General features: G+C 48.8%; 2 protein-coding genes across 6 annotated transcripts in view; one reads left to right on the plus strand and one right to left on the minus strand.

The window, feature by feature from the left end:
* The window catches only part of CLCN6 (chloride voltage-gated channel 6), a 36580-nt gene extending 32784 nt beyond the window's left edge, over positions 1–3796 (plus strand). For all 5 annotated transcript variants that reach the window (XR_010321300.1, XM_064281283.1, XM_064281281.1 and 2 more), the window contains one exon: positions 863–3796. Coding sequence is in view for 4 of the 5 variants with exons in the window: in XM_064281283.1 (XP_064137353.1) it covers positions 863–943 (81 nt within the window). In the remaining variant the exon portion in view is untranslated. The remainder of the gene's footprint in view (positions 1–862) is intronic.
* A 2514-nt stretch (positions 3797–6310) lies between these two features.
* NPPA (natriuretic peptide A) lies at positions 6311–8587 on the minus strand. The gene is made up of 3 exons (XM_003413163.3): positions 8032–8587; positions 7583–7909; positions 6311–6865 (listed from the first exon to the last, which is right to left on the minus strand). Exons 1-3 carry the CDS (start codon positions 8152–8154, stop codon positions 6854–6856), a joined length of 462 nt encoding a protein of 153 aa, XP_003413211.1. The 5' UTR covers positions 8155–8587; the 3' UTR covers positions 6311–6853.
* Between the last annotated feature and the right edge of the window lie 2539 nt (positions 8588–11126).

The raw sequence follows: 11126 nt of genomic DNA on the forward strand, positions 1-11126 counted from the left end.
AAAGGTGGGAATGATGAGCTTTAGCAGGGGCCACACCTGTTGCAAAGGAGCCCTGACGGGGTGGTGGTTAAGCACTTGGCTGCAAACTGAAAGATCAGTGGTTCGAACCTACCAGTGGCTCTGTGGAAGAAAAGACCTGGTGATCTGCTCCCATAAAGATTACAGCCTAGGAAACCCTGTGGGGCAGGTTGACTCTATTGCTCCGAGTCAGAATTGCCTTGATGGTACACACCACCACCACCAGCTGTTTGCATGTATGCAGCAGGCTGGATGTGGTGGCACTGAGAAAGACAAGAGAGTGTGTGTCCTGTTCAAACAGACATCAAATTCGCATCTCACCTGGCCCAGCTAAAACCTTTGTGGAGTTTAATTTGTCCCATGGGTCTCCAGTTATGACCCCCTACTTGGCTATACATGTTTTTCTCACCTCGACGTTAGAAAACCTTTGAAATGAGCATCCCTGATCATTTATCACGACCCCTGGGTGGCTCAGGTGGTTTGCGATCAGCTGCTGACCTAAAGGTTGGCAGTTCAATCCCACACAGCAGCTCTGCAGAAGCAAGATCTGACAAACTACTTCCAGAAAGACTGTAGCCAAGAAAGCCCTACGGAGCAGTTCTCCTCTGTAACACATGGGGTCGCCATGCATTGGAATCAGCTTGACAGCAGCGAGTTTGAGTTGTGGTTTTGGGTCATTTGTCAGCATTAGAAAGCATTCAGTGAGCATCTTCGTGTGGCGTCTGTTCTGACCCCTGATCTGGCTCCCTCGCTCACCACGGCAGCCGGGCGAGCACTTTTCACTCGTGTTCTTGCCAACGAGGGTTCTCCAGCCAGTCACCTGGGTCTTTCTTTCCCTGCCTAGATCGTCGGGATCATCACACGGCACAACCTGACGTATGAGTTTCTGCAGGCCCGGCTGCGGCAGCACTACCAGAGCATCTGACGGCCTGCTCGGCTTCACCCTGCCTGTGCCGCTGCCTGTCCCCCCCGCCTCCCCGGAGCTGCCCAGGGAGCCGGCTCGCTCCCATTCCAGCCTGTCCAGCTGGCTGGGGCCATTCCAGGGCACGAAAGATTCCCAGTCCCCACTCGTTTGGAAAGCCTGGAACTGTCGAACACTTGGCTGGTCGGAGACCCCTAGGGAGGGTATTTGAACCATCAGAGTTGGGACTTCTGAACTTTCTCAGCACGTATCTTCCCATTTCTTGCTCCCCATGTTTCTACCATCCAGTGTTGGCACAGGCGGGCCCCAGGCCCCCCTGGAGCCAGACCAGAGGTGGAAGTCAGGCCCCAGCCACCAGGGGGCCACAAAGCCGTTGTTCCGCCCCTCTGTGCTGCTTTCCTACAGAACCCAGCTGTTGCCTTAAACCTGGGAGGGACTTTGGCCAAGGCAAACACTAGGGGGATGCCAGTTGAAAAATTCAGTTAATACCAATTTAGGAATTGGGCCCTGAGAAAATGATCTAGGCTGCAGGGAGGCCTTCATTTGTTGGGACTCTCGATACCGTCTCTAGTTCATTTGGAGGGAAATGTTCTGCTTCTGGGGTGTGAGCAGGTCCTCTAGGCTTGCCCTGTGGTTTGACTCTTTGCAGCCAACACCTTCCAGAAGCACAAAGCATTACAACCCCAGTAATAGTCTTTGAATGGAAAATCTTCAAATAGGGACAGAAGTACACCCACCCTCGTTTTTAACACTTTAGCTTTCTCCGCATTTTGCAAATTCCTCAAGGTCTCCTAGGAACACATTTCTTCTCTGATCTGGCCCTGGGCCTTTTCATCTCCACAGATTCCTAAACCTTCCTTACCTTTTCGTTACGTCTTCCTGGTGAAGTGACCACAGCCAGGATCTTGGCACCACCCTCAAAGTTAACTGAAAGCAGGGCACCCCTCAGTGAAACTGCTAACTTCACTTGGAGGAGTGGCACAGTTTTTTATAAGTTGGAAGGAAGGAGAGTCCTGAGCCATTGACCACTAAAAGGTAAGAGAAGCAGCTTGAAAAGCCAGAGTGTTAACGTGAAAGCAGATGGTTTATTCGAGGAAGAGGGTATCCACCTTTTAAACTTCTCCCACTCCTCGGCCGGTAGGCATCCCCAACTTACTGGAATTCAGAAATGGAAACTACCAGAGGGCCTGCGATGCTATAGTAGGAGGTGTTCCCTGTCAGCATGAAACACAGGAACCCCCTCGTTTCTTTCAGTAACTTAGTTTCTCTCCAGGCACGTTAAAATCAGCCCCCCTTCCTGAATAGGCACCAAAACCGAGCCTTTGGGTCTCAGGCAGGCACTTAGTTTCCTCCTGCTTCTGCTCGCTTCCCTACGCGTTTATCAGCACCTTCATCCCAACAGGCAACCCTGGGCGTTTATCAGCACCTTCATCCCAACAGGCAACCCTGGGGCGGGTGTGCTGAGGGACTCGGGACGGCAGCCTGTTGTCTCACCCACATCGCCACACCAACTGCCTTTGCCAAGCCTGCCTCTCAGGCTGCGGGTGGGGGCAGCCTTGGCTTGGCCAGTTAAGCTCTTGAGCTCAGCACTCTTGGGAAGTATCCCACGTAAGTGAGTTGCTGCTTCTAGATCTTTTCCAATTGACTGCGGCCCCCTGCATTCAACCCCATTATCTCCTTGACCAAAATCCATTTCTGAAGTTCTCAGCTTCCCTCCGTGCATCTGGACCCCCAATCAATAGTTCAGGAAATCACAAGATCAAAAAGGTAAACAGTCCAAATACGACCACGCCCCACTAGCTGCTGCTCTGTTTTACGGAGGTGTCCAGAGCTTGGCCATATCCTTCCTTTATTAAGAAGAAACTGAATTACCAAGTCAGAAGAGTGGTGTGACAGCTTGTCACGGACACTGAGTCGTTCCCCACCCCCCCCCGCAGGGCGGGTCCCCTGCCCCCGGCCTTGAGGCCACCCTGGGGTGATCGTTCTGGAATTTTTCCCTCGTGCACATCACATTATATTTGAGTCACCGGATATTTTGTTCCTGGAGATAGACAGGAGAATGCAAATGGCACCCTCCCCTCCTGAAACAACTGGATGACTGCCAAGGAGGATCCAGGGCCCAGGTCCTCTGCAGAGGCGCACTGTTTCCTTACCTCCCATCTGCGTCTGCCTTTCAGAAAAGCCCAAAGACAGCAATTTTTCCACTTACGACAAAATAATTGTAAGCCTCGTCCTTTGAGTTCTGTGTTAGAAACCAGACCAACACTTCTAACATCTTCCCAATTCCCCAGCCCCAGAGAGCTGAACTTCCATCACCTCCCAGTGACAAGGCACCTCAGTAAAACAGACCCCCACAGGGGCAGGGCCTGAGGCTGCCTGGAGGTGCTTTCTGCATCTCCAGCTTGGTGTGCTGTGGTTGAGATGACAGAAGGGGCACAAGAGTCTGGTCCTGCCCTTCACACTCTAGGGATGATTTGATCCTGACGTATAACTAACGGTTCCCAGCTGGAGCAGAAAGTTGCTCGCTAGGCCCAGGCAACCGTATCACATTCCTGAGGCAAAATCGCACAGCGACCCGGCCCTGGTGGACGGAGGAGAGCGCCTCCTTGAGGGCCTGTGCGGTATTGACGGGCAGTGTTGCCCCAGTTCCTGTGGACTTTGGCCATTTCACAGCAGCAGCTTTCTCTTTTGTTTGCACTGTTTGTTTATACAGTAATGTTAGCTAATTCCACTGTGTATATAAATTGTATTTTTTTTAATTTGTAAAAATCTATTTTTATTTGAGCTTTTGGAACTTGGAAGTTCTCATCGTAACCGTAACATGTCAGAATAAAATGTCTTCATCTGTCTCCTTTAGCCTTTTGTCTCCACCGTGCTTTCTAACATGTAAGAATTGCAAAGTTGGAAAGTAGTTTCATAGTCTTGCTTCTCTCCTTCCGTAGCTCTCCCAGCATGCCTCATCAGCTTGGGGGGGTCCACTTGTCTGTGTTAGATAGCTATCTTAATCATAAGAACAGATTTCGTCCTGTGGATCCTAGCAAAAATCATAAAATCACCACTATTCTGTTTTTCCCTTCAAATCCACACATTAAAAAAAAATAAACACCAGTCGCCATTGAGCCGATTCCAACTCATGGCAGCCCCTGTCTTCCACAGGGTCTTCAACGGGTGGTATTTTGGAAGTAGATCTCCAGGGCTTTCTTCCGAAGCAGCTCTGAGTGGACTTGAACCACCAATCTCTGAGTTAGCAGCTGAGCATGTTAAACCATTATGCCACCCAAGGACTCCATGAACACATTACATCTCATTTAATGCAATGTGTTGCGACTTGTTTAAAGGTGTTACATCCTCCCTCTCTTATAAAGACCACCTATTCCCTCCAGCTGCTGCTTGCCAGAGCAATAGATTGAGAAGGTATTTGTGTTTCTGACGGTGTTACACTTAGGAATTTGTCTCACAAACACATTCCCCTGAGATTTAACAAGAAGAAATAAAAATCATTGCTGCATCTGTAGATGTTTAGATTTTGTGGCTACCCTCTGCCAAGGCCATTTCACTGGTTTTTGTTCGTTTGCCTTTTGTTTTACAAGAAACGTAACTGTCTTTGTCTCTCTGTGATCTACGTCAAGTTGCCATTCCAGCAGTGGTAGAAACCACCTAGGTCAGGCATTCAAGCTCCTCCACCTATCCAAGGCTCCTCTAAGTTGTAGGGGCATCTTCTGCCTTATGTGTTTGGCACTTTAAGTAGATTCCATCCAATGAGAAGCCGCTGTGTTTCGGGGACACCTTGGGAATCTGCCCAGCCACCAGTCTCCCCCTCCTAGGAACTCCCACACCCCTGTGCCGGAACTTGGGGCCAGACTTGGCCAGATGCCTTTTCCTGTCTCTTGACCCTTGTCTTTGCTAGGTGTTCACTGCTGCTCGGTTTTCTGCCCTTCTGCTTGAAGTTCAAATAAGGCACATCTTTATCGGAAGTGGTTAGGTTAGAGCTCCACCCCCACTCCTTAACCATCAGTTTTCTTCTGGCCTCACTTCTCTTCTACAGGAATGAATTGTTACATTATTTTCCCTTTTCCAAATTTCTGTACAAAACCAAGACAATTTGACCCATGTTTATTGAGCACTGAGTACCATGAGCTGCAAGAGGTGCTGAAGGGACATTTGTCTTCAAGAAACTTACAATCTTGTTTGGGATATAGACACACACAACATTGTGTCATCTTGTGACAGCTGCATATGCAATGCTGCCCGTGGAGAGAGGAAGAGGAGATTAAGTTTTTACTGACACATGGTATCAGGGAAGACTTCAGGGAAAAAGTGGCATTTGCAATGAGCCTTGAGGAATGAGTAGAATGTTCTCAGGAGGACTGGATTAAGGGCCTTCCAGGTGGAAGAAACAGCATAAGTAAGGGCACAGAGAAGGGCATAGGTGGGTATAGGAGGCCTGAAGGAGGGGCACAGGATCTGATATGGAGAATGAGATTCAGGGGGTAACAGATGGGAAAATAGTTTAAAGTATTACTTCCTGTTCTAGGCGAACTTAATGCCTGGTGTTTTCTGCTTAGGACAACACCCTTTTCAGAAGCAGACTCCAAAATGCTGCATCTCCCCTCGTGGTTCTCATATTCTCAGTAAAGTCCACAAGTCCAGGCACCTTGAACTTGAATTAGGAAAAGCCAATGGCTATATTTTAGGCACATGTGTTAACACTCGAAAGACACATAAACTCTCTGTCAGCAGAGCAAATATTTTTCTTCTCTTCCTCCGTTTTTAAACCCAACACGCTGCCTCCTTTTTTCCAAACTAGAAGTGCAACTCACTCGCCTCCAGCAGGTCGCTCTCTCAAAATATATCAGAGGAAATTCAGTGGTTCTTGAAAATAACTGTAACCAAAAAGCCTACAAGTGCAAAAATTGTCTATTGAGCACAAGCTATGTTAGGTATAACCAGAAAATAAGTCCAGTTGTTTGTAAGTCTGTGTTTCAATAAATAAGTGCCTAGTGGTGTAGTGGTTAAGAGCTACTCTGCTAACCAAAGGGTCAGCAGATCAAATCCACTAGGTGCTCCTTGGAAACTCTATGGGGCAGTTCTACCCTGTCCTATAGGGTTGCTATGAGCCAGGATGGACTAGATGGCAACGAATTTGGTTTGGTTTGGTGGATGTGAGCAAATTCAAACTAAACTTTCTCCTGGGCATTTCTCAGGATCGTGACTGAGGTTGGAACGAAAAGCAGAGCAGGTTGAGAACTGTAGTTTGAGGCCAAAGAAAAAAGGGAGGGAGGGAGGAAGGAAAGAAAAGAGAAAAAAAAAACCTGAGCATTCTTCTGACAAAGGGTAAAATGACAAGGAATAAAAAAAGCCTTGTTGCCTTCAAGTCAATTCCAACTCATAGAACAGAGCAGAACTGCCCACATAAGGTTCCCAAGGCTGTAATCTTCATGGAAGCAGACTGCCACATCTTTCTCCCTCAGAGAAGTTGGTGGGTTTGAACCATCAACTGCTGACTTTTCAGTTAGCAGCCATACGCTTAACCACAGCACCACCAGGGCTCCTTTGACAAGGTAAATTGGGCTGGATTCTCTTCCCCTGGAAACGAAAGAAATCACACCAACCCAAGCCATTGGCTTCTGTCCATGGTGCTGACATTTATTCATTTTCAAACCGCTTTCAGTAGCAGGTGGGGTGTATCCTAAAAGTTAATGGCATGGGGGTAGGAGAGGCGGGGGAAGACACAATTAACCCATTTTATCTACAGTTAGCATAAAATATGAGAAACGTTGACCAGAAGCTGCTGCTGGAACCGGTGCTCGTCAACTCGATGGCCATGGGATAGGACAAGGTTGAGTGAGAGATCCCAGGGGGTGAGGGTCTCGGAGTCTGCCTGGGTCTGGGCCACCTTTTCTTCCCTGGCCATTATCTTCGGTACTACAAAAAGAACACAGACATGTTGGGCTCAGTGACCAGCTCTACAGGAAAAGTCAGCTTTGGACGACAGTGCTACATCTCTGAACTAGACCTCTGACCAGTTACTTCTACCAGCTCCCATGCTCACCCTGATGACTCTCTGAGTTTCAAGAACTGGTAAACAAGTTACTCATTAGCAGCTAGTGAGGGCAGCCCTTGTCAATTTCACTTGATCTTTTGGAATCTTGCAATTCTGGGAAGGAACATGAATGCCAATCAGCAGTACAAAGATGACTTGGGCCTATGAACATTTTAATTTCTCTGTGCTAGTGGCAGTAGGAATGAGCCCTGGTGGTGCCGTGGCTGATAACTGAAAGGTCGGCAGTTCGAACTCACCAGCCACTGCGAGGGAGAAATATGTGGAAGCCTGCTTCCATAAAGATTTACAGCCTTGGAAACCCTATAGGACAGTTATACTCTGTCCTATAGGGTTGCTATGAGTCAAAATCCACTTGACAGCAATGGAGAAAAGGGTAGTGGCAGTAGCTGAGGATGATGGCATTTGTCCTGAAGGGCCACCCACCAAGTTAGGGCAGAAATTTCAAAGGGAACAAGCCTTTATGCTGGCTCCTTTCCTGCTGAAAGTGTCCCCTGGTTGTGTTCTTTGACAAGGTTTCAGCTTCAACAAAGCCACAATCTCTTTCCTCCCCACCCCATTTCTACCCCCACTCCTCTTACCCGGAAACTGTTGCAGCCGAGGCCACTCTGGGATCCAATCCTGTCAATCCTGCCCCCGAAGCAGCTGGACCTCCGCAGGCTCCGAGGGGCAGTGAGTAGTGCCCTCAGCTTGTTTTTCAGGAGGGCAGATCTTTCGGAGGAGTCCCAGGGGCCCCTCCCAAGAGCACCCCCATCTCGCTGAGCTGGGCTGACCTCCCTGGTCCAGGGAGGCACCTCAGGCAGGGGGTTGACAGCCACCCCAGCCTCATCATTCTGCTCGTTTAGTACTTGTGGGGGCACGACCTCATCTTCTAAAGGCATCTTGTCCTCCAAACGGTCCAGCAAATTCTTTACAAAAGGAAAATACAGGGAAAGGTAAAGTTCTCATGGGCTTGGAGAAAATCACCAGAAATAGGCACAGTATCAGAAAGCCCCTTGGTCCCAGGCTAAGCCCCCTTTCTTGGCCCTACCTTGAAATCCATCAGGTCTGCATTGGACACGGAGGTGTACACAGGGTTCGCTCTGATTTGACCTGGGAGTTGAAATGCCAGGAAGAGGAGGAAGCACACAGTGATGGTGGAGAAGGAGCCCATGCTGGCGTTGGCCAAGAGCTGGTCTGGTGCTTGCTGCGTCTTCTTCTTCCTCTCTGGGTTCCTTCTCGTGGTCTTCGTCCGTCTCTGCCTACCAGCTGCCCTGAGCCGCCTCCTTTTATAGCCCCCCCAGCTCTCCGAGAGCACAAGAGGGATGGAACCCTCCCCATTCTGTCACTTGCAGCGATAAAGCAGCTGAGTGAGGAGCCAGCAGAAGATGCCCTTTTAAAGTTATCAGCCCAGCAGAGCTTGTCCCAGCCCCTCTGCCTTTAGCAGCCCCAGCAACCCCCCAGACCCTCGGCTACAAGAGCCACATTCTTGCTGATTGGCTTCAAGAGGCTCCCACTTCAAAGGTGTGAGAAGAGCAAAAAAGAGTCCTTGGTTATCTCACAGTGATGCCTTAGGATTCTTTCTCCTCAGCAACCGGACCCATGCAGGGAAGTGAAGGGTGGCGGTTGGCCGGCGCCCAGCTCCCCCAGTTGGTTTGTGGTTCCGCTGGCAGCGGCTCCAAATAAGGGCGGGACAGGAGGAAATGGCAGGCAGCCGGCAGCTCAGGACAAATCAGCCCAGATGCTCAGGCTGGCCTCACACCTGACCCATGAGCAAGCGTGGCAGACCTCCTGCCTCTGTTTGAGACAAGACCGCCCACACTTCTGATAGTCACTCTCAGCAGTCAGGTGAAGAGGGAGCTATTTTTTAGAGTATTAAATCAGCCAGGAACCAAATGTGATGAACGTCTCAAGAATTCAGCTCCCAAATACAAACACCAAGAAAAGCTGGGGGAATCAGTCATTCCTCTTCCAAACTCTGTCTCCTTCCCATCCCCCATGATCCCATCCAAGGTGTCCAGGGAGGTAGGCACTTAGAAGATGCCGGTGTTTTTATTTCTTCACCTCACTGTTTATAGAAGCTCAGACTTGTTGAGTTTGATGCTTGTAATGGCCCCCCACCCTTCCCATGAAAGCTTTGATGGCTGGATACAATGAGGTGGGAGGCAAACCTGATGTACACAGTTTCCGTTAAAACCCACCATGTCCTTCTCCAGGGCCAGCCAAGTGACTGAACCACTTAAGGCCTCAATTTTCCTGAACCCCAAGGACAAATAATAGGCAGCGAGTCTGTCCACATTTAATGAGTGGCCCCCACATTCTAAGTGCTGAACTCGACTTTAGTATACCATTCAATGCAACGCATCTTGCTGTTGTTAGCTGTCATAGAGTTGGCTCCGTCTCATGGCGACCCCATGCACAACAGAAAGAAACATTGCCCATTCCTGCCCCATCTTGATGATCGTTGGTATAGCTGAGTCCATTGTTGTAGCCACTGTATATTTTGAGTGCCTTCCAATCTAGGGGCTCATCTTCCAGCACTATATTGGACAATATCCTGTTGTCCATGGGGTTTTCATTGGCTCATTTTTGGACATAGATGACCAGGTCTTTCTTCCCACCCTCTTAGTCTGGAAGCTCCACTGAAACCTGTCTGCCATGGATGACTAGGCTGATATTTAAAATACCAGCGACATAGCTTGTAAACAAGCTTAGCATAGCAATATGCAAGTCACCGTTGTACAACACACTGACAGACAGCTGGCAATGCATACTGGAAGAAAAAATACTAAAACTGAAGGGTTGAGAAACCTGCATTGTAGCCCAAAAACAAACCAGTTGCATAAGTTTTTGGGACCCCCATTTCCTCATCTATGAGAAAAATATAAAAAGCTGCCCTGCCCACTTCACAGGGCAGTTGTGAGGCTCAATAGAGCCAGCACTGTGTGAAGTGTGAGATGCTATATAATTGCAAGGGGGTAGTAATGATGGTCTTTTATTGATCAGTTACAATGAGCTGGCACTCTGCTGAGAGCTTGATGTGAATTACTTGATTTTCCTCACCGCTCCCAGGAGGTGGGTAGTATTGTTCCCATTTGCAGAGAGCCAGAACTGAGACTTGGAGAGATTATGTCACTCGCCCAAGGCCATGTCATTTGCCCAATTGGCAGAACCAGGACTTGAGCCCCAGGTTTGATACTTAAGCCCATGATCTTAACCCATTTCACATGGCGGCTCATTAACAAGCCCTTGGGTGCATTTCCTGATTAAATGCCTCCCCCCACACTTGATCTCTCCCATTACCCTGAACATCTCTTGCCTCCTACTGCAGCTGGGCTTGTAGCTTTGTGTGTGGGACAAATCTCTCTGTGTTTGGCTGCTCTCCCCATTTGGATTTTCTTAAAGAAAGGGCTCATCCAGTCCCCATAATCTGTTTACACACCTAATACCAACCAGAATGCTCCTTAGGAGCTAGAATAACAAGACTTCAACTCACTTACTTTGGACATGTCATCAGGAAAGAACAATCACTAGAAAAGGACATCTACTTGATGAAGAACAAGGCCAATGAAAACAAGAGAAACCCTCAATGAGATGGAGTGAGAGAATAATCTCAATAATGGACTCAAACATACCAACGATCATTAAGATGGTGCAGAACCAGGCAATATGTAAGGTCGCCATGAATGGGAGCTGACTCAATGGCAACTAATGACAACATGGAAATTCAGAAAATGTATGTTGAACAACCAGCTCTGTCCTGGCCAAATCCTTCTGCAGCTGCACTTACTCTGTGACCAACCAGGCAGAGAGGCAGTTACACCATGAGAAGACAGGGCATCAGGGCAGTTGGTGGCCAGAGGTCCCCACAGGTGTGCAGAGTGATTTTATTGTAAGACGGAAGGAAAAAGGGATCCTCTTCAGAAAGCTTGGGGGTTTGGGTAACTTATCTGGGTCAGTCAAACTCAACTTGGCATCTGAAATGGGCCACAGTTCTGAGTAGGAGCTCTGGGAACTAAACACCCCCATACCCTGATGCATCCCCGAAATGTGCTCACAGCATAATTGCTCGGCTGGCAGGGTTATTATTAGCAGAGAGGATCCAGCCTGCAGCCACGCTGGGGGGAGCTGATGCCGCGTGCGTCA

The sequence above is a fragment of the Loxodonta africana genome, chromosome 3 (assembly GCF_030014295.1).
Source record: "Loxodonta africana isolate mLoxAfr1 chromosome 3, mLoxAfr1.hap2, whole genome shotgun sequence".
NCBI lineage: Eukaryota > Metazoa > Chordata > Mammalia > Proboscidea > Elephantidae > Loxodonta > Loxodonta africana.

Coding starts and splice junctions, on each gene's coding strand:
- NPPA (XM_003413163.3), bottom strand. CDS start 8,154: ATGGGCTCCTTCTCCACCATCACTGTGTGCTTCCTCCTCTTCCTGGCA. Junction 7,910..8,031: donor CAGACCTGATGGATTTCAAG/GTAGGGCCAAGA, acceptor CCTTTTGTAAAG/AATTTGCTGGACCGTTTGGA.